The sequence below is a fragment of the Stegostoma tigrinum genome, chromosome 9, assembly GCF_030684315.1.
Source record: "Stegostoma tigrinum isolate sSteTig4 chromosome 9, sSteTig4.hap1, whole genome shotgun sequence".
In the NCBI taxonomy this organism is placed as follows: domain Eukaryota; kingdom Metazoa; phylum Chordata; class Chondrichthyes; order Orectolobiformes; family Stegostomatidae; genus Stegostoma; species Stegostoma tigrinum.
In genome coordinates this window covers 93,870,897-93,895,503 of record NC_081362.1, presented here as the reverse complement: position 1 = coordinate 93,895,503, position 24,607 = coordinate 93,870,897, and the positions used below count along the sequence as shown (strand labels likewise).

Below are 24,607 nucleotides of genomic sequence, written 5' to 3'. Positions count from 1 at the left end.
CCCGCTGTGATCCTCAGCAGTTGCTATTTTCAGTACAGATTCCAGCACCTGCAGTAATTTGCTCTCAATAGACTTCTTCCGTTGTTTGTTTTTGATCTTTACATTGTATTTTGCTACAAATTTACTCTCTTACCCGAACAAGTGTAACCGTTATCTTTTCTTTCACCCGACAGGTGGAAATCCCCGGCAATGAGAACTCAGTGCCACTGTCAGGCCTTGCGTCACAGTCAGAGTATAAGGTTGCAGTTACTGCAGTGCATGACCAAGGTCCCTCAGCTCCCCTGATTGGGAGAGAAAACACACGTAAGTGAGATTCTTCAGTCCAAGTATTGAGGGCTTCCATTGAGCCCGTAACAAATCTCACAACTTCAGTCTCACTGAGAAATAAGAACAGTTTTTATTGCTCATCTTCGAGCAGGGAAGTTCAGGAGGAGATCGAATGGGCGTTCTCAAAATCATGAAGCACTTTAATGTAATAAAGGAGGGCAGATGGTTTCCACTGGCTGTGTCATCGATAATCAATGGACAACAGATTTTAGATGGTTAGCAATAAAAGTAGAAAAGAGAAGGATTTTTTTAAACCCAGTGTGTTGTTATTGGCCTGGAATGTGCTGCCTGAATAGTTGGCCAAAGCAAGTTTAATGGTAGCTTTCAAATGGGAATTAGCGAAATACTGAGAACTCTAACATTGTTACAGCACAGAAAGATGCCATTTAGCTCATCATATCTGTGGGTTGTTCTTTATCTGAGTAACTCAGCTAATCCCACTCTTTAGACCTTTCTCTGTGCCCCTTCTTGTATTTCCTATTCGAATAAATATCCAATTTCCATTTTTCCCTGGGCATCCCGGTCAATAAGTCACTGAAATCTAACTCCAACCACAGTGGCCACCCCACAAATCCCCCATTAAAAAGCAATTATCCAGTGCCCCAGAAAACATTTTATTTTCCCCAAACATATGTCTCCCCTAAAAGTGACCTAGTCCCTTTTGGATACTAATTCCTTGGAAGAAGTTAGTCTCACTGGGTGAAATTTGGTGCCATTCACCATGATGGATTGGGTGAGGGGGTGATATTTAACTGGCTGGGGAGTCTGCTGCAGAGGCTCCTTGGATGGCTACCCACCCAATACCAACTGAGAATTTCAACTGGGTATTTAATATCTGCTACGGGGCCTCACCATGCTCCTGGCAGGTTCAAACCCAAAGATGTTAGAGATTTCCCACATTGGAAACTCCTTGAATAAACATAGAGTCAAGGGAATGTACAACATGGAAACAGAACCTTCGGCCCAACTCGTCCATACTGACCAGGTATCCTAAATTAATCCTTTCCCATTTGCCAGCATCTGGCCCATATCCCTCTAAACCCTTCCCATTCACATACCCTTCCAGATGCCTTTTAAATGTTGTACTTGTACCAGCCTCCACCACTTCCTCTGGCAGGCATTCCATCCATGGACAATCCTGTGTGTGAAAATGTTGTTCCTCAGGTGACTTTTAAAGCTTTGCACATGTGAAGTTGCATGTAGGCTCTCCTTGTGGGAAGCGGAGGGTGTGTAGTTGAGGTGGACGACAGTGGTTGGGGAGGGTGAGGCAGTTCTGTTGCTCAAAGTCACTTTAGATTGGAAGTGCCTAATTGAAGGAACAGATATCAGAAAGTAGGAAGCCGCCTGCTGCCAGCCCACTCATCACCCATGACCTCCAGCCATGATCCCACTTCTTCACTCAGGTATAGCCCAAGCCCCAGTGATGGCTGTAATAGTCTCAATAGGTCTGATTGACCAGCATTCCCCAAGGTTATTGATATAGTTTAATGCCCGAATAGTGGTGGGAATACCCTAACAGAGGTGACAAGGAGACTCTCACTGTCTCTGCAGCCTGGGAACAAGATGCCCACACCTACTTTCCATAGCATCGGCTTGTTCAGCCGGTAAAATGCTTGGTGGGAAGTTCTCATCTGCATCCATTGCATACTTGAACAAGGAATGGTTAAGAACTAACTGAAGTTTCTCTCTAGTGGCTGAATGTTCCATTTACCTAATGCAAACAACCGTTATGTTGAAGTGGGCATAGTTTGGCAGAAACTGGAAACAACATTATTTTCATAAGATACAGTTTCCTTCTCATCACATTCCTCAGATTTCCCAACAGTGAGATGAAATTCTATTCATTCATGAGACGTATGATACTACCAATGCCAGTATTTGTTGCTTATCTCTTATTGCCTTGGAAATGACAACTGTGAGCCACCTTCTTGAACTGCTGCAGTCCTCAGAGTACTTAGGCTCAGTGCTATTACGAGGGAATGATGGTGAAGGAGCAGCAATGTAGTTCTATGCAGTTCATATCACCAATAAGTTCTAAGTCAGGATAGCGTGTGTCTTTGAGGAGTGGTGTACGTGTGCCTCTGCTGCCCGTGTCCTTGTCATGAGTTTGGGAAGTACTGCCAGAGGAATCCTGGCGAGTTGTTGCAGTAAATCTTGTAGAAGGTACACGCATCTGTCGCTGTGCATGGGTGTCAAAGGGAGTGAGTCTTAGTAGTTGAGGTGCTGATCAAGTCGACGGCCTTTTCCTGGATTGTGTAAACATTCTTCAGTGTTGGAGCTGCACTCATCCTGGCAAGTTGAGAATATTTCACAATATTCTGAGCAATGCTTTCTAGGCTGGAAGTATGACTGCGACATCCTGTGTCTATCCCTGTAGGGCTCTGAAATTAATAAAGATGTCAATTTACCACTTTGGCACTGGTTCAGATGCGTAGTGATATAAACTTCAATACTGTTAGAGATCACAGGGTAGGATAAAAACCAGAATCTATCCCAAAATGACTTGCAAGGCACTGAAAAAAATGCAAAGCAAGAGACGAAACACAGAACTTAATTGGATATCATATATTAGCACTGAGCAAAAACTATGTATTTAAGACTTTACTGTGCTGGGAGAGAGCTAGTCCTGATTATTAAATACAACAGAATCCAAATAATCCTGGTCAAATGTTTGTGTGTTTTGAAAATAGTGACCTGAAGAGATCTACTTACTGTATCAGCTCATTGCAATGTAGATTTGCTTACTGTGATTTTGCATATGTCGTTTGTCCTAAACCTTGCTAATGTCTTCTCTGATGGGACACTCCTCCAGAATGAAACTGAGACACTTCTTAGCATTTGCCTCTTTTATGAAGCTGTGAACAGTTGAGGAAAAATCTCATTCTTTGGCGAGTTGTCAATTCATTTTTTTAAAAACTGCCTGTGCTCCTGTGAATCATGTTTACTACATTAAAGGAACTATATAAATGCAAGCCATTGGTGTTAGAACATCAGCTAACAATGACACTATATCAATCGTTTTCCTCTATCCTTCCCTCCTGACTATTTATACCGAGCCATGATCCCATTATCACTACACAGGTCATGTACATTACAGGTCTGACAGCTTCTGTTTTCTTTCACTATAGTGGTTGTCCCAGCTCCAACAAACCTACGCTTCACGGACATAGGGCAGAAGCGTTTCCGTGTCCACTGGGATCATGGAGCAAGAGATGTTGCCCTTTACAGACTCACCTGGGTTCCATCTGGAGGAGGAGAAAGAAAAGAGGTGAGGAGACTAGTGCTTTCTGCTTCTGTTATCATTTTGATTTCCTCTTTAATACGTACATATGCAGCAAATTGCAGATGGGCATATCTGTAGATGTGTGGAAATGTTCCTGCTGTACAGCATTGATGTTCCTTTGCTTATTGTCATCCACAGAGGAGGAATTTCATATCCTGCTCAATTTCAGTTCAGTGAATCCGTCTCCACTGTTTCTTGTATATCGTGACAGGGAGTGCCAAGGGGCTGCTTAACTGTGATGGCAATTACAATTACATTTGCTCCTATCTTCAACCTCAAAACCCATGTGTGTGAACAGCTTTCAGATAAGATGGGGATGGGAAGGGATGTAATAAACCCCTACCCCTAGCTGTACCAAGTCAGGAGCCATGTGACACCAGGTTATAGTCCAGCAGGCTTCTTTGGAATCACAAGCTTTTGTAGAGCAGCCCCTTCATCAGGTGAAATCAGAAGAGCTGCGCTCCGAAAGTTAGTGATTTCAAATAAACCTATTGGACTATAACCTGGTGCCGCGTGACTTCTGATTTTGTGCACCCAGTCCAACACTGACACCTCCACATCCTAGCTGTGCCAGGAAGGGATTAGTTTGGTCCTTTCGTACATGCTGAATTTTCAGCTCTCTGGATGAACTGGCTGATGTGTGGGGAGAATTATCTTCATTCAAGGACTTCTGCAGAACTCGTCAAGAATGAAACTGAGAAAACCCCTTAATTTCAAGTTATTGGTCTTTCCCCTAGACTTAAAAGGAAACGCACATTCAGAAATTTCTTACAGAGACCATGATGCACCATTGTTCATCTTACTTAGTTGCAAACTCTTCAAATTTACACAAAAGCCCATTTTTTCCAAAAGCTATTTCACAGTCACTTTGTTTTCAAAGAAAACATTATGGCAACAAAAATACTTCAGACACACTGAAAAACTCGTATCTCACTAATTTAAAAATCAAACTTAAAAATAAATGATATTAAAATTGATATACGTCACACCCTCCATCACAATGGGAAGAGTTCTTTCAATCACTTGTAACAAAAATCATGAGCTTTTTTTTTATCTGTACATACATATTATTGCTATAGAAACTGATCTTGAACATTGTGTATCTAATATTGAGATGTTGGGCTTAGTTGGATATACTACATCAGAGGATTTATTCACTCATTTCAAATTGTTCCTTTCGATTAGCTTTTCTTCAGAGATATCCCAGATGACACTTGGGACCGTGGCTGCAGTCAGAAGTTATTAAATTTCAGGTTATGATTGCTTTAGTTCCCTGGATGAAATCAAGTTCAAACTTCCCATTTTAATAGAAAAATGAGTTTTCAGAAAGAAAATTGGTTCCTGGCTCTGACACCCTGTTGACCTAAGTGCTAATGCTTGTTCCGTCTAGATGATTACAAATGGGGAGGAGAACAGCCAAGTTTTAGACAACCTGAATCCTGACACCTCATATGATGTCTCCCTTTCTGCCATCTACCCAGATGAGATGGAAAGTGAAGATCTCTTTGGCTCCCAACGTACATGTAAGTCTTTAGCACAAATACATCTCCATCAGTCTTTTCCCTTTCTCCCTATCCCTGCTTATGCTGTTTTGGCTTAGAAACAAGCACTTGATGGTGGTGGAGAAAGAGATAATGGGAACTGCAGATGCTGGAGAATTCCAAGATAATAAAATGTGAGGCTGGATGAACACAGCAGGCCAAGCAGCATCTCAGGAGCACAAAAGCTGACGTTTCGGGCCTAGACCCTTCATCAGAGAGGGAGATGGGGAGAGGGAACTGGAATAAATAGGGAGAGAGGGGGAGGCGGACCGAAGATGGAGAGTAAAGAAGATAGGTGGAGAGAGTATACGTGGGGAGGGGATAGGTCAGTCCAGGGAAGACGGACAGGTCAAGGAGGTGGGATGAGGTTAGTAGGTAGCTGGGGGTACGGCTTGGGGTGGGAGGAAGGGATGGGTGAGAGGAAGAACCGGTTAGGGAGGCAGAGACAGGTTGGACTGGTTTTGGGATGCAGTGGGTGGGGGGGGAGAGCTGGGCTGGTTGTGTGGTGCAGTGGGGGGAGGGGACGAACTGGGCTGGTTTAGGGATGCAGTAGGGGAAGGGGAGATTTTGAAACTGGTGAAGTCCACATTGATACCATATGGCTGCAGGGTTCCCAGGCGGAATATGAGTTGCTGTTCCTGCAACCTTCGGGTGGCATCATTGTGGCACTGCAGGAGGCCCATGATGGACATGTCATCAAGAGAATGGGAGGGGGAGTGGAAATGGTTTGCGACTGGGAGGTGCAGTTGTTTGTTGCGAACTGAGCGGAGGTGTTCTGCAAAGCGGTTCCCAAGCCTCCGCTTGGTTTCCCCAATGTAGAGGAAGCCGCACCGGGTACAGTGGATGCAGTATACCACATTGGCAGATGTGCAGGTGAACCTCTGCTTAATGTGGAATGTCATCTTGGGGCCTGGGATGGGGGTGAGGGAGGAGGTGTGGGGACAAGTGTAGCATTTCCTGCGGTTGCAAGGGAAGGTGCCGGGTGTTGTGGGGTTGGAGGGCAGTGTGGAGCGAACAAGGGAGTCACGGAGAGAGTGGTCTCTCCGGAAAGCTGACAGGGGAGGGGATGGAAAAATGTCTTGGGTGGTGGGGTCGGATTGTAAATGGCGGAAGTGTCGGAGGATAATGCGTTGTATCTGGAGGTTGGTAGGGTGGTGTGTGAGAACGAGGGGGATCCTCTTGGGGCAGTTGTGGCAGGGACGGGGTGTGAGGGATGTGTTGCGGGAAATACGGGAGACGCGGTCAAGGGCATTCTCGATCACTGTGGGGGGAAAGTTGCGGTCCTTAAAGAACTTGGACATCTGGGATGTGCGGGAGTGGAATGTCTTATCGTGGGAGCAGATGCAGCGGAGGCGGAGGAATTGGGAATAGGGGATGGAATTTTTGCAGGAGGGTGGGTGGGAGGAGGTGTATTCTAGGTAGCTGTGGGAGTCGGTGGGCTTGAAATGGACATCAGTTACAAGCTGGTTGCCTGAGATGGAGATTGAGAGGCCCAGGAAGGTGAGGGATGTGCTGGAGATGGCCCAGGTGAACTGAAGGTTGGGGTGGAAGGTGTTGGTGAAGTGGATGAACTGTTCGAGCTCCTCTGGGGAGCAAGAGGCGGCGCCGATACAGTCATCAATGTACCGGAGGAAGAGGTGGGGTTTGGGGCCTGTGTAGGTGCGGAAGAGGGACTGTTCCACGTAACCTACAAAGAGGCAGGCATAGTTGGGGCCCATGCGGGTGCCCATGGCCACCCCCTTAGTCTTTAGGAAGTGGGAGGAGTCAAAAGAGAAGTTGTTGAGTGTGAGGACGAGTTCAGCTAGGCGGATGAGAGTGTCGGTGGAGGGGGCCTGGTCGGGCCTGCGGGACAGGAAGAAGCGGAGGGCCTTGAGGCCATCTGCATGCGGAATGCAGGTGTACAGGGACTGGACATCCATGGTGAATATGAGGTGTTGGGGGCCAGGGAATTGGAAGTCCTGGAGGAGGTGTAGGGCGTGGGTGGTGTCACGGACGTAGGTGGGGAGTTCCTGGACCAAAGGGGAGAAAATGGAGTCCAGATAGGTGGAGATGAGTTTGGTGGGGTAGGAGCAGGCTGAGACGATGGGTCGACCAGGGCAGGCAGGTTTGTGGATTTTGGGAAGGAGATAGAAACGGGCCGTGCGGGGTTGGGGAACAATGAGGTTGGAGGCTGTGGGTGGGAGGTCCCCTGTGGTGATGAGGTCGTGAATGGTGTTGGAGATGATGGTTTGGTGCTCGGGTGTGGGGTCATGATCGAGGAGGCGGTAGGAGGTGGTGTCGGAGAGTTGGCGTCTGGCCTCGGCGATGTAGAGGTCAGTGCGCCATACCACCACTGCGCCACCCTTGTCTGCGGGTTTGATGGTGAGGTTGGGGTTGGAGCGGAGGGAGCGGAGGGCTGCCCGTTCTGCGGGGGAGAGGTTGGAGTGAGTGAGAGGGGTGGAGAGGTTGAGGCGGTTAATGTCTCGACGGCAGTTGGAGATGAAGAGGTCGAGGGAGGGTAGGAGGCCTGGGGGTGGTGTCCAGGAGGAGGACTTGTGTTGGAAGAGGGTGAAGGGGTCAGTGGAGGGAGGGTTAGGCTCCCAGTTAGATAAGTAGGCATGGAGGCGAAGACGGCGGAAAAACTGCTCTATGTCCAACCGTGACTGGTATTCGTTGATGTGTGGTTGTAGGGGGACGTTGTGGTGGTGGTCAGGGAGTGTTTAGAGACCCAACCCTTCAGTAATCTATTCCTCCTAGAAGTATAACCCATCTCTGAATACAAAGAACCAATACCCCCCACCATCAAACTTGTTACCTCCTCCTTGCGGAGAAAATATGGGATTCAGTTGTATTGTCTCTCTATCTTGGAATAATGCAACAATCAATTGATATTTTTCTGATGCATTTAATGTAAACTGCGCCAGGTTAACTTTACTGGTTGTTATCAGATCGCTCACCATTTAGTGAAACACTCTTGATGTTTGCTTTTATGGAACTTTAAACAATGTCAGACTGTGCATTTTAATACAAGCAAATGAGGTGACTGGAAAGGAAATTGGTTTTAATAATTTGAAGAAATTGAACCTTATTGTCTCATACTCTTCATGGTCTAGTGATGCACAGTATATAAAAGAAATAAAGAACTGCAGATGCTGGGAATCTGAAACACAAACAGACATTTCTGGAAAAAAACTCAGCAGGTCTGGCAGCATCTGTGGAGGGAAAGCAGAGTCAATGTTTCAGATCCAGTGACCTTTCTTCAGAACTTCATTCACTTCGCCTATAAACTTGAGAATTTAGCCAATTCTGAATGTCAACCAGATTTTTTGCTGTAATTTAAAGAGAACACCTGATATTAACAGATGTCATCTTTTAATTTTTTTAGTGCCCAAGATGATTCCGACTACACCATGTAAGTGTTCAGTTTCTGTCATTCTCAGTGGTAAACCTCTGCTTGTAGAAAATGTGAGTCAGAGTATCAGACTACATTGTATATCCCTGGATCTGTAAGGAGCTTTCTTGCAGGAATGCTCCTGCCTCAGAGTTTAAATGAACACAGTTCCAGACATTCCAAGTGCCTGTACCCTGAAATTATTACTCAGAATTCCAAATGATCTTTTACGTCCATGGGCTGAATGAGTGCACTGCCTCCTCCTCTAGGTTCTGGTAGGACTAAACTCCCCAGGCTGGGAGAAAGATCCTCAGAGCCACAGAGGAACCAGTGACATTTCAACTTGCCAGATTGGTACCCAGTCTTTGCCTCCTTCTGATGCTTTATACAGTCCTCCAAGGGAGCAGTGAGAAGATACCAAAACAGTTGCAATTTCTCTCTTTGATCCTTGCCTGCTATAGGCTCAGATCCCTCCTGGGGCTCACGATATCCTCAATATAATGGGTAAAAATACTGAGCAAGAATTATTGTGAATGGTCGTACAAATGGAAGACTGCCTTTATGCAAAACAATATTGTTAGCAATATGTTTTTCCTTCATTCGTAAATGTATGATCCATGACGTAACTGTTATCTGAATTAAATAAAATCATCAGTCTTGCAGTACAGGAAGAAGCCATTCACCTGACCATTGCCTGGGTCAGCTCTTTTAATGAGTTATCCACATTTCCTGTCCCTGTTTTGTTTTTCCTTATGATGCTGAAAATATTCTCCCTTTCAAGTATTTGATGACCATAAAACCCAAACAAACTAGCAAAATTACAGAACAGGCTTGATGGGGCAAATGATCTCCACCTTTTTGCCACTGCAACAGAACTGCAGCAGAGTTCTTCAGGAATTCAATAATAAGCGAATGCCCGGTATTTTCCCATGAACATGCAAATTACCTATCGACTGCCTTGCTAAAGCATTTTGTAAAATATAACGTGTAATTGTGGATGACGGAGGAGGATGTAATGATCTAATATTCAAAACCAACTTGGGAAATCCATCTGTTGACTTAGCAAGTCTGATGTGGAATGCGTTTTGACAGCTGGAGCACTGTTGTTAGTGAGTAAGGCTGCTGCATACAATAGCTACTCTAAATCTGGCATTGATATTGGCATCGGTTGCTTGGAGAGATTCTGTACAGGTGCCTGGAGAGAGAGACACAGATGCATATGTGTTACAACAGAGGATGTGCTGAAAAGGTGAGCCCGAGGCATGTTATTGCAATTAAGAGGCCGCTTTATTGCACAGCTAGTGTGCTTGGCCAAGAATTGGAAATTTCCATCCTCAAGCTCATCATTCGGGCTGATGTTCCCACTGCCCAATGCTACACTGTCTAAGATTACACCTTTCCATTAGACCTTGTGCTAAAGCCTAACTTAACCATCAATTGAATGGAAAAAAAACATGATATTATTTCAAAAAAAGACTCAGGGATTTTTCCTTTGTGTAAATTGGCTGCTACATTTCTTACATTGACTTCACTTCAGTAGGCTGTGGAGTGTAATGTCTTAAGTTTGTGAAAGATGCTAACGCTGTCAGATTCTTTTATCCTTTTTTAAGAGGGAGGAAATGGCATTTACGCTAATGATGTTTATTTACTCTTCAGCTACTCTTGCTCCCCCTCGTAACCTCCAAGTGTACAATGCCACATCTCACAGCCTGACAGTGAAGTGGGATCCTGCCATTGGTCGAGTCCGGGGTTATCGGGTTATCTATGCACCCATGACTGGAGACCCTATTGATGAAACGGTAATCCCAATTGTCTTCATGATTCTTTTTGATTGGCTAGAGCCTGGATGAAACAGTGATACAGGCAGACAGCGGTATGGCAGGTGGTTCATCCAGATCCGAGAATCTGGGGACCGATTGGAAAAGCTGTCATCGGGATGGAAAGAAATTCCACATCTGACAAAGTGAGGGAAAACCAGCAATGGGCCGAATGGCCTGCACAACGAGTCCTCCGAGTGCTCTGGTTTCCTCCCACAGTTCAAAAATATGCAGGCTAGGGTGGATTGGCCATGTAAAATTGCCCATAGTGTCCAGGGATGTGCAGACTGGGTGGATTAGCCGTGGGAAATGCAGGGTTACAGGGATATGGTCAGGAGTGGTTCTATATAGGATGCTCTCTGGAGGGTTGGTGTTGACTCGATGGACCAAATGGCCTGCTTCCACACTGTAGGGACTCTATGATTCTATGCACTGCAAGGGTATGGGGCAAAACCTACTAAAACAAAAGTGTGGCATAGCTTTCCAGGCAATCAGACAAGAATGTCATTGATGAAGTTTATTCCTTTGACTATAATGCAGTGTTAATTACTAAGTTAACCTTAGGCTTCTTTGGTAATGATTGTTGCAGCATGTAAATGTCAATGCCAATTTACGGGCTAAAGGAGTAGATTGAAATCCAGATCAATTCCATCATCAGTTGAGGCAGATAGTCTGGTGTGAAACAAGAGTTTTGATAATCAGTTGCAATATCTTGGAGTTTAATCATCCAAAATGCAATGCCATGCATGTGATTACAGATTAATGTGCTGTTATTGCACAATCGCTTTTCCATTCAAAACTATTGGGTTTCCTCTAGGTGCTCCGGTTTCCTCCCACAATTCAAAGATGTGCAGGTTACGTAGATTGGCCATGCCAAATTGCCTGTAGTGGATGTGTACATTAGGTGGGTTATAGCTGGGTGGGTCTGGATAGGATGCTCTGTAGGTCAGTGTGGACTTGTTGGGTCGAAGGGCCTGTTTCCACACTGTAGGGATTCTATGATTCTATTTGCAGATCCCTTAAGTTGCTTTTATAAGATTGCATACAACTAACAAGGAGATCTTAACTTATTCTCAGTCAGGTCTAAATGTGAATTATCAGAGTAATTTTTTGTTGTGGTGTTATTATTAATGCTTTTATACAATTATTTAAAAATTGAAGGGGACAGACATTATCTCATGTTGACACTTAACACATTTGTATGAAGTTTCTCTGCTTTAACAGACGTTGCTGTCTCAATTATAGTGACAGAGCGGGGTATTGCTACCAGTTCATGACAGTGATGCCCATTTAATCATGACCAACAGGCATTTTCAAAAAATAATGTTTCAATTTGCACAGGATTCTGGAAGAAAGGCACTGAGACCATTCATAGATGTAAAAATTGACAGGCTGACAGGTAAAACACAGCAGAATGGACTTAGATTGGATTTCCTACAGTGTGGAAACAGGCCCTTTGGCCCAACAAGTCCACTCTGCCCTTTGGAGCATTCCACCCAGACCTACCCCCCTAAAACCCACACACCCCTGAACACTACAGGCAATTTAGCATGGCCAATCCACCTAGCCTGCACAGCTTTGGACTGTAGGAGGAAACCAGAGCAAACCTGCACAGACACATGGAGAATGTGCAAACTCCACACAGACAGTTGCCCGAGGCTGGGATCAAAGCCGGGTCCCTGGTGTTGAGAGGCTGCGGTGCTAACCACTGAGCCACCGTGCCACCGTGACTTACAGATTTCCTCATATAGAGAGCTGGTACAGACATGATGTGCCAAATAGCCACCTTGCCTGTTGTTATCTTTCTGTGAGCTATGACATTTACATCAGAGAAATCTGTATTAAGTTGACTGCAAGTGACCCCGGTTGGAAGTGAGTACTTATTGTTGGGAGCGTGGCAAAATGTTATTCCAAGTCCACAAGTTCCTTGTAAATATGTTACATCCACCACATATTGTACTCATGTAACGTAATATTGAAAGAACTCAAATTTGTATTCAAAACAGTCATGTCATCCACTGAAAGTGTAAGGGTTATATTAATGTATCATTTTGAGCTAAATACATCTCTCCTGATATTATTCCTGTGACTTTGCAAGAGAGTAGAATCAGTCAAAGTGTAAACCAGATGTTGCATCTTATACAGTCTTCCAGTTTCAGCTCTAGAGTTATCACAGATTGGTTTTAAATATCCTCAAACCTCCTCTGAACTTGCTTAGCAGTGTGAGTGACATGCACTGTTCTATTCTGGGCAAGGTGATATCACATTACCTAGACTTAGATCATTGATGAAAGCCTTAGCCTGTTTCTGACTCAATGTTCCATTTGTGGGTAGCAGACACATCCAGTCACCCAGAACAAGATTTGCTCGGGCGTTGGAGATTGGAGAGTTAATTACGCCCTTTCTTCTTGGAGGCTTGCACCTACTACAATTTGCTAAAGCATTTGAGAGATGTTTGCTTCAACAAATCATTATTATATTTAACCTTCAGAAACTGCCGATGATACCTTCTAACAACATGAATAAGTGCAGAGCAATATATTATCATAGAATCCCTACAGTGTGGAAACAGGCCATTCAGCCAATCAAATACTCACTGACTCTCCAAAGAGAATCCCACCCATACTCACCCCATTTCTGTAACCCTACATTTTCCATCAATAATCCACCTAGCCTGCACATCTTTGGATTGTGGGAGGAAGCCAGAGCACCCAGAGGAAACACACGCAGACTCAGGGAGAATGTGCACACTCCACATAGACAGTTGCCTGAGGGTGGAATCAAACCTGCGTCCCTGGTGCTGTCAGGCTGCAGTGCTAGCCACTGAGCCACCGTGCCACCCAGATATACTCTGGGCTGTGGGCTCTACAATCGCTGGGAAGCCACTCAGTTGAAGAAATTCAGGGGCAAACAAAAACTGCTGGCATTACTATTGACATCTCATGAAAAAACAATGGAGAAAAACATATTAAGAAGAATCCACAGCGTGATATTCCTTTTGTGAACTGCATTGACTAACTCACTTGATAGCTTCAAACATTCAGTCATGTTCCTTTACTGAACAACTTATGTATCAATATCAACAGGCCTTTCTCAGACATAGTTTGAGAAAACAAATACCCATTAAATAGAAAACACCAGTTACTGTTTACTGTGTGCCAATAAATTGTTTTCCAGTAAATTGGATTACTTGCCTTGTGTTGTGGCTAACCATTTGATATTTTTGTTTGAATTTGTGTCTAATCTGTCAAGAATAGAGAGGTTTTAACTAATCTTCAGTAACCCATTGTACTGGATTACGTTGCATTGCCCTTTATGAAAAGCAGACTTGTAGGTCATCAAAGACAAATCCATCCAAGAGCTTTGTTTGCAAAGCTCTCATAGTCTTGAAGACATACAAAAAAATTTCTTGAGATGACTGCCAGCATGCCAACAGCATGATTTCTTAGAATGCCACTACTTTTGAAAGTAACCTTAGTATGCCCTATAAGAATTATACCCTGACTGGATATGACAAAGAAGGAAGACTTTAATCCACGTTTAAAACCCATGTGTTTTCAATTATATTAGAGAAATTAGCTGCAATTAACAACATTCAAGGTTTCGTGTTTGGGAGTTCACACATATTTGCATTTAGATTACAGGCACCTACCATTTATCATTAACTTTCTCAACTTAGAAAATGGCAATGATGGCCTGCCCTGTAACATCACTCCCAGCTCCCAGAAACAGAGAGGGACTGTCTGCTCTTGAGAAAAAAAAGTAATAACTTCCAGATGGTTCTCTGGCAGAATGGCAACAGTGTCCGGTTTGAAGTAGCCCACAGATGGCGCAGGATTATAGAATCTGTCCACCAGACACCCTGCCTCTGCCAGCATGAAAAGATGTGACAGCACTGGACTCAAAAGGATGGACAATCTCAACCAAGCTCCTTCATGTTCAATTAAAATCCAAGAATTTAACCGTCTGAATTGAATGCAACTGGCAACTTCACTTAGAGACAGGATGGTATTGGTATAATTTGAAAATTTTCTTGCAGTTTGTTGGGGCTGAAGCACTCAAGGCAGCGCAGAGGGAGCATTATACAAGATGATGTCATACTGAGAGTTGGCTCTTGGTGTTTTCTTTGCAATGACGTGGAACATTTTTGGGACAGGATTGCGGACATTTGATGTTCTAGTGAAAGAATTGCTGCACCACAATGCTTTACAGCTAATTAAATATTGTATTCCCGTATGTCATATGGCTTTCATTCTGTGCACAGCAGGATCCCACAAAAAGTAAGGTGATATATGGCCAAATGATCTGTTTTATGGATATTGGTTGAGGAAAAAATATGGTCCATGATGTCAGAGAGTTCTTCTTTCAAACAGTGTGGTAGAATATTTTATTTTCATCATACAAGACAGATTGCTTTCAGATCTCATTTGATAGATGGTATCACCAATCGTCCTTGAGTTTTTGAAATTACAGAAAGAGGCCCATTAGCCCATGGAGATTGCACAAATTATCAAATATTCATCTACTCTAAGAGATAATAAGAACTGCCAATGCTGGAGTCAGAGATAATACAGTGTGGAGCTGGAGGAAGACAGCAAACCAGGCTGTCTCAGAGGACTAGAAATGTTCCACACTGTGATATCTCCATCTATTCTAATCCCAGTTTCTAGCACTTGGCCCACAACCTAGTATCCTATACAATAATGTGATATTCCATTAGTACCACATTGGGCTGGATTTTATCTGACCTAAGACTGAGAATGATAATACTAAACCACTGCCCAGTCTGAGCTCCATGGGCTCCACTGATGGAGAGCGTGGGAGACCCCAATTCCTGGGACAGCAAAAGCTTTCTTCCTCCGGACACCCTTCTTTCTGTACTATTCAGGGTAAATGCAGGAACAATGTATCAATGACTAGAGAGTCCAGAAACAGGATTCACAGGATTGGGCTTAGTCTTTGAGGATTGAAATGGGTAGAAATGTCATCACCCAGAGAGTGGTGAGCCTGTGGATTTCTCTGCCACAGAATCCGGTTGAGGCCAAAACACTGACTGTTTTCATGAAGGAGTTAGATGTAGTTTTTAGGGCCGCAGGGGATGATTCAGAGAAAGCGGAGAGAGGGGATTGAGTTAGATGATCAGACTGAATATTGGAGCAGGTTCAAAGGGCTGAAAGGAATTCTCCTGCTCTGATTTTCTATGTTTCTACATCCATTGAATATTTAACTCAAGGCATTTATTTCTCTTCAAGGTTACAGTGGGTCCCAGACAGAACAATGTGGTGCTACAGAATCTGGATCCAGACACCCCTTACTCAATCAGAGTGGTATCCGTCTCTAGAGCTGGAGATGGGGGACAGATAATTGGAAACGGCAGAACAAGTATGTTCAATGACCCTGGATGTGATTGGAAATGTACAGGGGTTGTGGGGTGGGGGGACAGTGGTTGGGGATTGCGTGGGAGGTTGGGGAGGAGAAATTATATCACCTGAGGATTCAAAAACTGAACTGGCCCAGCCATACAAATGCAGTATACTGTGGTTATAAGTGCTGCTCAAAGACTGGGAATTGTCCAGCGAGTAACTCAGCTCTTGACTAATGAATTCCCATGAATCTGCTTTCCCTTGTCCCTCTGGTTGGTCTAGGTCCTGGTTTTGGAAAGTTGCTGTTGAAACTACCTTAGTGAATTACCACAGTGTCAAGTAGATGCAGCTGATTGTTAGTGGTGGAGGCAACAAAATATTAACATGACTTTTCTTCACAGATGCTGCCCAGATCTGCTGAGCTTTTCCAGCAACTTCTGCTTTTGTTCCTAATTTACAGCATCTGCAGTTCTTTTAGTTTTTTTTAGAATTCTCCTCAATATTAACCAGCTTGTGAGAAAAGGGCAGGTATGGAAGTTGACTCAGTGGGGTATCTAAATTGGGTGGGTATGTATAGTGTATCCATCCTGAATCTGTCCAATTCACACTAGGTGAGTGATGTTCTAAATCAAGAGTTATTAAACTTTATATTCCAAATTCCTTGCTCTTAAATAATTCTTGATCACCTAATTTCTGAAATAATAATGTCCCTTTCTCAAGCCTCAGTCGCTTCTCATTTCCTTCTGGGCTGATAGAATAGAACTCTCCTTCCTCCACACATGTCTTGCTGTGGAATGGAATTTTCAACTTGTCTGAGTACAAGGCAAAAAGGAATCTAAAATCCATAGCACAAGCTAATTACTACTTGGCATCAATCTCACAGTCTCCTTCAAAGAGAGCTCTAGAAAATAATTGCTTTGCTAAATGTAAAATAATTGGTTTGGGAGTAAGGAAACTAAATAGAGGAGCGTGTTTTGAATAAATCAGCAGCAGGCCACGCTGATTGGGAAAGGGATTTGGAGCTTTTTGTGGAGAAGTTATCGAAACCACCCGCTCAGCATATGGTTACATTGGGAAAGGCGAGCAAACTTTCTGGTTTTCTCGGCAATAGGATAGAGTGTAAATCAAAACAGGTGATGCTGTTACTTTAGAAGAAAGAACATTCATTTAATTAGTGCCTTTTACAACCTCAGAACATTCCACAGTACTTTAGAGCCAATTAAATACTTTTGAAGTGTAGTCACCATTTCACCTCCTTAATACAGGAAACATAGCAGCCTATTTTTACTCAACTTCCCACAATCAGCAATGTCATAAAGAAACAAGCAATTGGTGTCATTGGTGAGAGTTGTTGGATAACTATTGACCAGGCAGCTAACCTCCTGACTCCCCAAAGCCTGTCCACTATCTACAAGGCACAAGTCGGGAGTGTGCTGGAATACTCCCCACTTGCCTGGATAGATGCAGCTCTAACAACACTCAAGAAGCTTAACATCATCCAGGACACAGCCGCCCACTTGATTTGATCCACATCCACAAGCATCCGCTCCCTCCACCACCGACACAGTGTGCACTATCTGTGAGACACACTGCAGAAATTCACCAGAGATCCTCGGTCAGCATCTTCCAAACCCACGGCCACTTCCATCCAGAAGGGCAAGGGCTGCACACATGCGAAAACCACCAGCTGCAAATTCCCCTCCAAGCCACTCGCCATTCCTGACTTAGAATGTAGCTGTTTTCTCAGTGTCGCTTTGTCAAAATCCTGGAAATCTGTCCCTCACGGCATTATCAGTCAATGTGCAACAGGTGAACTGCAGTGGTTCAAGCAAGCAGCTCACCACCACCTTCTCAAGGGCAAGTAGTATGGGTAATAAATGCTGACCCAGCACAGCCCACATCCCAGGGATGAATTAGAAAAAGGTGAAAGTGGAGATTTTCTTTAAAATATGCCAAAGCATTATTTATGCCCCTCCTGAGAGGACTTCAGTTTATGTCACAGCAATTCCAATCATATTGTAGTATTGCACTGGAATGCCACATGGACTGTGCACTCACATTCCTGAATGGTTAGGGGGAGGGTGTCCTTTATTTCACCACGGCATTGCAGTGGCGAGCAGGAATGAAGAGTCGCTCAGGTTTCAGAATGCCTGCCCTACTCCATCCTGCTTACTTAAACCCCTGAAGATTTATGCAGTTTGTTTCAAAGATTTGAGATCTTGAGCACCCATGCATTTGCCATCCACGTGTGCGAAGGCTGATACTCCTAACCATGGCTCCAAGGTGGCCCAAATTCATCAGCACCACACGAGCCAGAGGCAAAAAAAGCTCCTGGGACTTGCAGAAGCATTCTTGTTTTTAAAGTTTTCCACCAGGGGGATGAATCCAGAATAAGCAAAGGCAGAAAAGTGAATTGAGGTACAGATCAACTATGAGGTGTAGAAGGCTTGATAGGTTAATGTCCTACTCCCCATTCCTATGCACACTGTGTACATTACCTGTTGCAGGTATGAACAACTTCCTCTGGTCATGTCTCAGATCTGTCATTCACTCTACAACAGCTCCAGGGATGACAAGGCATTGAGGCTTTGCCAGGACAATCTCAGTTTTCATTAAGTGTTCTGACAATTTCCTAAAAATACCAGTTGTAAAAATACCGATGTCCCATTTTTCACCTTTTCCTTTTAAAATTGGTGAGCATCAGCCTTGTGAATGCTGGCATAGAGTTGTACAGATTTATGGTACAGAGAAAGACTCTCGACCCATCGTATCCGCACCAGTCAAAATCAACTAACTGACTATTCTAACCCTGTTTTCCAGCACTTGGCTGATAGCGTTGTATGCCTTAGCATCACAAGTGCACATCTAAACACTTCTGAATGTCAGATGGTTTCAGCCTGTACCACGCTTACAGGCAGTGAGTTCCAGATTCCCACCAGTCTCTAGGTGATTTTTCTTCACATTCCCTCTAAACCTCCTGCCCCTCACCTTAAATCTATACCCCTTAGTCCATTGAGGGCTGAGTGGCTTCATTTCATGTTATTTGATTCCAGGAGAGTAGAACATGATTCCGCTGAGGATGTGAAGACTATGTTTAGCCCTCTGATCACATCGAGTTACTCATGCAATAAGGACTGGGGATCATTGTCCATGTTGACCCATCATGCTAATGGACTCTATTTGAAACCAGGCTTTGTACTGGGATGCGCAAATTGGCAGTGCACCTTGGAAATTGCTCTGAGCGTGTCATGGCACTTCATATAAAACTATCTGAAACATTTGTGTTTTTCAGAGCCACTTGCTTCAGTTCGAAATCTCAGAGTGTACAACCCAACAACAAGCTCGCTCAATGTGATCTGGGATCCTGCTGAAGGTGTTGTACGTCGTTATAAGATTCATTATGTTCCTGCAACTGGAACTGGAAACGAAGAAGTGGTGAGGATCACAATGCAATTGTAGTTCATTGCTGAAAGTAGCTTAGGCTAATGGCAGATGCAATGAAGTGATAGTCCACAGCATCGATTGGCACTTCCATAGCACACATCAGGCTGGGAACCTTTCCAACGTGCTTCACAAGTACATGACCCAACAAATGTTGACACAGAGTCACGTGAAGACATAACAAAAACACTTGGTCAAAGTGGTAGGTTTTAAGGAGTATGCTCGAGGAGGAGAGTAGTGCAGCAGAGAGACTTATGGAAGGTGTTCCATGGCTTAAGCCCCAAGCTGTCGAATCATAGAATCCCTACAGTGTGGAAGCAGGCTGTTCAGCCCACTGAGTCCACACTGTCCCTCTAAGGAGCATTCTACTCCGACCAACCGCCCTTCCCTATCCCTGTAATCCTGCATTTTCCATTGCCAGTCCAACTAACCTGCACATCTGTGGGCTGTGAGAGGAAACCAGAGTGCCCAGAGGAAGCCCATGAAGACAGCCACCTGAGGTTGGAATCGACCCTGAAGCTGTGAGGCAGCAATGCTAATCACTGAGCCAATACGCCAACCAAGGGTATGGTTGACAGTAGTGGAGACAGGGAGATTGGGGATGTGTAAGGAAGGTCTGGTAGTGATTAAGTAGAAAATGCACTGCATGTTTCACTATGACTGCATATGCTATCAATTAATCTCGTATTGGGTCCCTATACCAAGAACGTATTGTCAAACAAATGTCAGTGGAGTTGGAGTCCTTGTGTATACTTAAGACTGAGATAGATCAGTAGACGAATGAAGCATTATGGGAAAGGACAGGAAAGTGGACATGAGTAATGTCGGATCAGCCATCATCCTATTGAATGGCAGAATGACCTGCTTCTGTTCCTATTTCTTATTGCCCGTTGAAAGCTTACTAACTTACAACCGGAAATTCAGCAAAATCAGTGCATGAACACAATCTCTTTTAAATTCACAGCAGCACTGTGAGACATACCCCAGCAAGTTCACTCCCAAATTTTCTGAATAATGTTTGTGTGTGAGGATTTACCCATGTATGATTCATGTTGCTATTCGCTGTACTTTCTTCTCCTTGAATAATTGGATGGAGTTTTCTGTGAATAAAATTTAGGACGAGAGGTGAATAATTGTAGTCATAAAATCATTACATCACAAAAATGGCATTCACTCCAGCAAGCCTATGCTATCTGTTGTTCTATTTCATCCTCATTGTCTTGTGACCTAATTCCCCTCAAGTATCTATGCACATTTGAATTTCCTTTTGAAACCAATGATTATCCTTCCAAAGACCCATGAACTTGAAACTCATAGCTCCTCTGCTTTTTGTTATTTTGGACTTAATTACAAGAGTTAATCTAGTCACTGAGATTTACCTGGAAAGAAAGAATTTCTATTTGTATGCCTTCTTTTTCAGCCATTGAAGTAATGTAGAAATGATTTTACTTTTGTAAGAGGTGAACAGCCAACTACTGCGCAGCAAGGTCTCTTTGTTAATTATGAATTTAATGAACAATATATCTTTATAAGCTTTATTCTTAGTATGTGGGTCATCACTGGTAAGTCTAGCATTTATTACCCATTCTTCATAATTTGATAAAATTGAATACTTGCTGAGCAACTTCAGTGGCTTGTTTCAAAGTTATCCAGGCCGGTGTGGTTCTAGAGTCACAAGGAGACCCAGAATGGATAGCTTTGGCAGGTGTCCTTCCCTGAAGGGCCTGAATGAAGCTGCTGGAATATGTTTTACAATGGCCAGACAGCTTCATGGTCACTTTAACTCAGATCAATTTTTTATATTTCTCTTTTATTTATAACTGAGTTCAGGCTGCCCATTGAGGGATTTGAATCAACATGCTAATGGACTGTTGGGACAGTAACAACACTGTCACACGACGGAAGCACATCCAATCACATTTGCAGATGCTGATGAATTGTATTGCCTTTGTTTTGCTAGGTCACTGTGTCAGGAAATACACACAACGCAGTCCTCAAGAGCCTGAGCCCAGATACACCTTACGAAGTGACAGTGGTTCCTGTCTACAGCGAAGGTGAAGGTGCTCGTAGGTCGAATACTGGGAGAACATGTAAGTGCATTGTCATATCACAGCCTATAAAAATCTCAGATAGTTTGTTTTTATCAGGTCTAAAGCTGGGAGGCTTAAAACAGAGCTTAGACAAAATGATGTCTCTCAAAGGGTTGTGAATCATAGAATCATAGAATAGTGGTTAGCTTTGCTGCCTCACAGCGCCAGGGACCCAAGGTCAATTCCAGTCTCGGGCGATTGTCTGTGTGTTGTTTGCAGATTCTCCCTGTGTCTGTGTGGGTTTCCTTCGGGTGCTCCAGTTCACTCCCACAGTCCAAAGTTGTGCAGGTTAGGTGGATTGGCCATGCTAAATTGCCCGTAGTGTTCAGGGGTGTATAGATTAGGGGGATGGACGTGGGTGGGATTCTCTGAGGGTCGGTGTGGACTTGTTGGGCCGAAGGGCCTGTTTCCACACTGTTGGGATTCTGTCTACCTATGATAATCCCTTTAGTGCGGAAGCAGACCGTTTGGCCCATTGAGTCCATTTGCCTCTCAGAAGAGCATTCCACCCAGATCCGTCCTCTTACCCTATCCCTGTAACCCTGCATTTCCTATGGCTAACCACCTAGCCTGCACATCCCTGGGCACTATGGGAAATTTAGAATAGCCTAACCTGTGCATCTTTGGAGTGTGGGAGGAAGACCACGCAAACACGGGGAGAATGTGCAGAGTCTGCCCAGACAGTCGCTCAAGGGTGGAATCGAGCCTAGGTCGCTGGCACTGTGAGGTAACCACTAAGCCACTGTGCCTCTCATCTGTGAAATTCCCTACCCCAGAATGCGGTGGATGCCAGGACATTGAGTAAATTTGAGGCAGAGATGGACAGATTTTAGTTAACAATGTGTTGAAGATTGTGGAGACAGGGCAGGAAAGTGCAGTTGAAATCAAGAACAGACCAACCATGATTATATTAAATGGTGGAGCAGCCTCGAGGGGCTGAATGGCCTACTCAAGCTCCTAGTTTTTATGTCCTTTTGTTAGGTGCTCAGTGATGAATTTCCAATTTTTGGAATGTGGAAATCACTGAAATGGTTGACATGAATTGTGTATCCCTCTCGCTGTTCTTGGATGTGTCAACGTGGGCTTTCAGGTTGAGCTACAGCAGTGTATGTAATGAAGGGAGTCTCAGCATTCAGTTCAGAAGGGAAAGTGCATTTCAGCCATCAGCAGGCTGTGTCATATACAGGTGGGTGCCTATGTCTTGCCCAGTTGACCAGTGTATCATTTTGAGCTCTCATTGCAGCTCAGCCCAACCTTGTTATCAAAAAATATTTGCAGAATGTCCCGACAGCCAAGAGAAAGATCAAATTGATTTTTCTTCCTCTGTAAACCTAAACCAGCTAGGGACCATTGATTTCTTTATTATCGCATTCTATCTCACATTAGTAATGGAAAAAATAGTCCTTTGACTGTGCAATGTATTCTATCATGGCCCGCTTTGTGACCTCATTGTCCTGTCAAGACACAACATTGGCATTTGGAAATACAGAGATTACGCGGAGTTAGCTGTTCTCTCACTACCTGTGTGTGTGTGTGTGTGTTTGTGTGTGTGTTTGTGTGTGTGTGTGTGTGTGTGTGTGTGTGTGTGTGTGCGTGCACGTGTGTTTTTGAGTGTATGTGTGTGTGCGCACATGTGCGTGTTTGTGTGTGTGCACGTGTGTATATGTGTGCACGTGTGTGTATGTGTGTGTGTTTCTTTGTATGTGTGTGTGTGTTTCTTTGTATGTGTGTGTATGTCTATATTTGTGTGTGTGTATGTATGTTTGTGTGTATGCACATGCATGTGTATGTGTGTGTTTCTTTGTATGTGTGTGTATGTGTGTGTGCGCGCATGTGTGTGTATGTGGGAGGGAGCTTAGTCCTTACATCTGACACTCTGTTCTTGCCAGTTTCTGCCTGCATCATAAATGTAATACAGTCTTTCTGCCTGTCTGTGTCCATGTGTAGTAGTCCGTGGGGCGCCTGGAAATGTTCAAGTCTACAACCCATCGCCGAACAGTCTGAACGTTCGCTGGACCAGTGCACCGGGACCTGTACAGCAGTACAGGGTGGTTTATGCACCACTGACTGGAACCCAACCCTCCCAATATGTAAGTCACCATCAGTCAGACATCAGTACAGTAAGCAACATTTCCAACTGGTGCATTTAGCCAACCTTCAGTGCCCTCTGTTTTAACCTCAAACTAAAAGTGACTGCGTAATCACTTTGGCCTCACCCATTGGAACTTTAGTAAGTGTGACGAATGGTTTGTACCACCTGGCTGCCAGCTCTCTGTGATCTGAATGCTGACTGTGGGTTTCTCTGGGCCATGCCCCTTTCCTTTATGATTGTGTATGTGCTGATGTGGGTCTGTTGTTTGCTGTCCAGGTCGTGGTGCCCGGAAACACCAACAACTTGCTCTTGGAACGTCTGCAACCAGACACAAAGTATTCCGTCAACGTGGTGGCAATGTATGCCGATGGGGAAGGTGATCCGCAAACCAGTGAGGGCCAAACATGTAGGTTTAGTAGCTGTTCAAACACCTCTATTTATAGAGGCCCATATGCATGTGTGTGTTATGTGTACCCCTGTGCATGTACTTGTGCATTCACACTCGTCCGAGCCCCCATATGACTGTATATGTATGTGCATTGTGTGTGGATGTGTGTCTAACTCTGATACAGCTATCAGGAATCGCTGATGAGGCAGGGGCTATTTTCTCCCTCTGAGGCTCAACTCTGTTCAAAATCTTTAAGAATTCAAATACATCTGAGGGGGTGGACAGTGTGCACAGTTCTGGATGCTATGTCAGAGGAAGAATGTGAACGCAGTTGAGAGAGTGCAGAAGTGGTTTACAAGAACTGTTCTAGGGATTAAAAACAATTCAGTTCTGAGGCTGCATTGAAGAATTTGGGACTATTGTCCTTGGAGAACACAGACTAAAGTAAGATTTGACGGATGTTATCAAAATCGTGAGCGGCCTGGATAGAGTAGATAGGGAGAAGCTGTTCCCACTTGGAAAAGGAACAAGAATGCAAGGGCATAGATTTAACGTGATCTTCAAGAGGAGTGAGGGGGAAGTGAGGAAAATTGTTTTTCACTCAGTGTGTACTTGGGGATGGAATGCACTGTCAGGAAATGTGGTGGGGGAAGGTTGTATTGAGGCATTCAAGAGAACATTGGATGGTTATATTGATAAAAATAACATGAAAGGGTGAGGGGAAAATGTTGGGGATTGGCACTAGGTACTGAGGCTCATTTAAAGAGCTGGAGTTCGCACAATGGGCCCAGTGACCTGTAACAATTCTCTGACAAGTGGGGTATCATAACTAGGGGCCATAAAAATAAGATGATCACAAATAAATCCGATGTGGGATAACTTCTTTGCACATAAG

At 44.2% G+C, this 24,607-nt stretch overlaps 1 protein-coding gene across 4 annotated transcripts in view; it reads left to right on the top strand.

Moving 5' to 3' along the window:
• Positions 1-24,607, top strand: part of LOC125454703 (collagen alpha-1(XII) chain) — a 266,793-nt gene that overhangs the window by 110,053 nt on the left and 132,133 nt on the right. For all 4 annotated transcript variants that reach the window (XM_048535772.2, XM_048535773.2, XM_048535777.2 and 1 more), the window contains 10 exons: positions 174-303; positions 3,456-3,595; positions 5,001-5,133; positions 8,516-8,542; positions 10,178-10,320; positions 15,591-15,720; positions 18,994-19,136; positions 21,103-21,232; positions 23,180-23,322; positions 23,601-23,730. In XM_048535772.2, coding sequence (XP_048391729.1) covers positions 174-303; positions 3,456-3,595; positions 5,001-5,133; positions 8,516-8,542; positions 10,178-10,320; positions 15,591-15,720; positions 18,994-19,136; positions 21,103-21,232; positions 23,180-23,322; positions 23,601-23,730 — 1,249 coding nt within the window. The remainder of the gene's footprint in view (positions 1-173; positions 304-3,455; positions 3,596-5,000; positions 5,134-8,515; positions 8,543-10,177; positions 10,321-15,590; positions 15,721-18,993; positions 19,137-21,102; positions 21,233-23,179; positions 23,323-23,600; positions 23,731-24,607) is intronic.